The sequence below is a fragment of the Quercus robur genome, chromosome 10 (genome assembly GCF_932294415.1).
Source record: "Quercus robur chromosome 10, dhQueRobu3.1, whole genome shotgun sequence".
Lineage (NCBI taxonomy): Eukaryota > Viridiplantae > Streptophyta > Magnoliopsida > Fagales > Fagaceae > Quercus > Quercus robur.
Window position 1 is genome coordinate 17,312,551 of NC_065543.1, and position 3,966 is coordinate 17,316,516.

The 3,966-nt window shown below is 36.3% G+C and overlaps 1 protein-coding gene across 1 annotated transcript; it reads left to right on the forward strand.

The window, feature by feature from the left end:
• Window positions 1-445: 445 nt before the first annotated feature.
• Window positions 446-1,051, forward strand: LOC126702415 (nuclear transcription factor Y subunit B-7). Its single transcript, XM_050401111.1, has one exon. The coding sequence runs from the start codon at window positions 446-448 to the stop codon at window positions 1,049-1,051; it is 606 nt and encodes a 201-aa protein (XP_050257068.1).
• Window positions 1,052-3,966: the final 2,915 nt, after the last annotated feature.

Sequence of the window (3,966 nt, forward strand, 5' to 3'; positions counted from 1 at the left end):
CATGGATATCATGCCACGTACGTCAAGAGGCCTGGTAGAATTTTTTTTGAACAAAAAGTTGCTTAGATTGGGTAATAGCAGTTAAAATTGTCGAATAATTCTAGTACTACACACATGTTGTTGCAATTGTTTTTTTTGGTAAATTGTAATTGGTTGTTTGTCATTTTTATATAGACCCATTATTTTTTTTTTCTACTACTCGTAGTCAGCCACCTACGACAGTTGTGACAAACGTTGTGTGAAAGTGTGTGATCCTAAAATTATTCAAAATTACCTGCTCCACAAACGGAGCGAGTCCCTTGGACTTAACTGTGAAATAGAACCAAGACATGCCTATCTTTATGCCGTTCTTTCCATTTTTATTAACCTATACAAATCCTAAATCAATCCCTAAGCTTTTACATCCCGTCAAAGACAAAGAAAGTAGTGAGAGCTAGAGAAGAAAATGGAAGATGAGAGCCATGGATATGGGTCACATGGACCCAGTGTAGGAAGCCCAGAAAGCCCACATTTAAAGAACAGCAGCAGTAGCAGCCACAACAAAGAGCAAGATCGCTTTCTCCCTATAGCAAATGTAGGCAGAATCATGAAAAAAGTGATTCCTGCCAATGGAAAAATCTCAAAGGATGCAAAAGAGACAGTTCAAGAATGCGTCTCCGAGTTCATTAGCTTTGTTACAGGAGAAGCATCTGATAAATGTCAAAGAGAAAAGCGGAAAACCATTAATGGTGACGATATCATTTGGGCTATCACAACCTTAGGATTCGAGGATTATGTGACACCTCTTAAAACATACCTCCAAAAATATAGAGAGATTGAAGGAGAGAAGCTTAACATTCCAAAGCAACAAAGATCTGAACAAAGGCTACATCAACATCAACATGAACAAGAACAAAATATACCATACAATACTCTATATACTTCCACAGGTCTCATGCCTCAGCCATCTTTCATGGCAACTGATCAGCCATTCCCTTTGCCTTTCTCCCCAAATTCAATCCAAAAACAATTACAGCCACGGGACCAGATGGATTCAGTGGGGCATTGGTAAGAAAAAGAGATAAAAATTGATTCTTTTTTATTGTATGTAAACTTCATTGCCTTTATTTCCTTTTTGGCTAGGATTTTAATGTTAATGTAATTCATATATTTATCGATTATTTATTGTAATGTAATGTTAGTATAAATACGAACACTTTGGCTCAGTGTTCTTTGGTTCACTAGAAAGTATAAATATTTATTGATTATTTGTATCAGATTTGTTAAATGCGAAGAGATGTAGTGATGTTTACTTCTTCGTTTTTACAGATAACCTAGTTTACTGAAAGGTTGGCCAATTTTTTTTAAAAAACTTCCATTGGTACTTAAAATAACATCATCAAATCAGAACGTTCTTCATAAACGAAGAAGAAGAAGTTATATTAAACTTAATAAATCTTGGTAGATGTAAAAATAATATTAAACTTATGTCCCCTCTGCTTATCCATGGATCATGTAAAAGCCCATTTAAAAAGCCCATTGTTTATCGGAATCAAGATGAACCTGGGCTCGGCTCACTATAGACTTAAGGATTTTAAACTTTGAGTTTCCATCCAATTTAACTGCAAACTTAATGTTGGGGGTGCAAAGCGTTATAAGGTTCATAGTTTAGGGTGCCAAACATGTATTCGAAAAGTTTAAGGTACAAAATATAATTTAAGGTATAATTTAGGGTGGTAAAATGTAATTTCTTCAAGGAATAATATATATACGATCAATTTTTATTAGTTTATATCTAACCAAAACTTTTGGGACTAAGAATTGGTTTTTGTTGATTGAAATCGATTTTTGTGATTAAAAAAAAGAAAAAGAAAAAAAAGAAAAGAAAAGATATTAAGTAGAGAAGTATATATGTGATATATATATATATATATATATATATATAGGTTTAAGGTGTGTTGTTTTGGTAACTATTATGTTCTTAGAGCGTTACCATCAAGCTCAGTGCATTTTTAGTCGAATTGACCTCAAAAACTCCACTTTTGTTACTCTAGTTAATCTAGTATTTATATCAATTCCATCTAAATATGATTTTTTTTTTTTCCTTTCAAAAAATCAACTCAAGCAAGCCAAGCAACCATCGAAAGCCATAGTAAGTAACCACCACAATCCACAAATCAGTCACTACACTCACCGAAAGTAATCATTGCACAAATTAATCAACCCAAACCAAACAAAAACAACTATAAATAACAATCACAAAAAATCCACCTAAACCCACAAAAATAAACCACTTGAACCCAAATCCACCATCGTAAAAAATCAACACAAGCTTATCTTCAATCTGTGAACTGGTGGTGGTAACGTTAAGGGAGAGAGGTGTGGCTTCCGCAAGCTTTGCCAATAGCTCCACTACCACCAGATCATTGAACCAAATCAAAGCACAACTAGATCATTCGATGCACCAACACAAGACCACTAGAAATTATGTAGATTAGTTCTTGAGAGATAGAAAAGCATAGAGTTGGGCATAGAGTTTGTACATGTAAGTTAGATTTGAACTTGTATGGGAGAGTAAATAAGCTATCTAATAGTACATCTCGATGAGTGACAAAAATGCAAGTCTTTGACATCATAATGTCTGGAGAAGAAGAAAGTGATTGCAAGAATGTAAAGTGGACACAAGATGTACGTGGAAAACCTTAGGAAAGGGATGAAAAACCATGGTTTGAGTAACAAAGAATCATTCTTGCTCTATTCAGCTTTGTATTGTATGGAAAAAGAGGTAACTCTTGTACAATAAGGATGTTCTTCCTCAAAAGAGAAACCTTATTCTTCCTCCAGCCACATCGACACTCTCCCATGCCTTGGTTGGTGTATTGTACATTAGCCCCCTGACTATCAATGGTGCTTAATGGCTAAGGCCTTTGATAGTCACATCGTTTCAGGCATTAACACTTAAGCAATCATACCTTGTGACATTTGAACATGGACACGTGGCCTGTAGGGGTGCTTTTAGCTGTTTTGGCGTCTCTTCGTTTCCCGCGTTTTGGTAAACAAACATTACTCCTCATAAATGTCGTGTCTCTTCACTTAACTGTAGTTAGTGATTTAAAAAGGAAGGATCTCTTCTTCATTCTTCATTCCTTCTATATCTTCCTACCTTTCTCAGAGAAAACCTTAATCCAAACAAAATGTCAAACCTCTCTTTCGCTGGTTCTAACTCCCCAAAGCACACTTCAAGTTCCTTTAAGCATGCTCCGAGCTCCCTAAGTAACAACATTCCATCACTACCACCAAGTCTTGCACATCCTCCTCTCCCTTTCCAGATGTTCCCTCTGCCTCCCCAAGTCTTCATTCCGCAGTAGGTTCATCCTTTGGACTGGAGCGAGTATGAAGGGGAAGATTCTGAAGAGCTTCGGCTACAGGCTACAAAAGAAGCTGAAGAGGTAGAGTACAATGCCTTCATGGAGTCTCTCTCTAGGTGCAAGAGAAGGTGCAGGCCTTCTCAGTCAGGCTCTGAGTCTAGCACCTCGAGCCCCTCTGACTCGAAGAAGTCTGATTCCTCTGATAGCTCTGATTCAAGGGATGATGAAACTGAGGAGGAGGAGGAAGAAGAGGAGGATGAGGAGGAGATGGAGTATCTGGCTCCAGATTATTCTCAAGAGGACTCTGGGGATGACTCAGATGCTTATGCGCCTCAGTCTCCTTGATCTGCTCACCATCAATCTTGCAGCTTTTTTATTTTATTTTATTTATTTTATTTTTTATATATATATATATATATTTTATATGTAAGCCATATTATTGGCCTAGGTTGTAGGATGTTTAGTTTTCTTTTAAAACAGTTAGTATTTTATTTTGTTTGTATTTTTGTTTTTACATAGGAAAGGGGTGATAGGCCACAAGGGCCAAATCTTGTAAATCTCCCTTTCCAATTTTGTAATATTTAAACACAAAACATATATGGAAAAGTAGTTTGCTTTC

What these genes read in the sequence shown, in the direction of transcription:
- LOC126702415 (XM_050401111.1), top strand. Translation starts at nt 446, where the DNA reads ATGGAAGATGAGAGCCATGGATATGGGTCACATGGACCCAGTGTAGGA.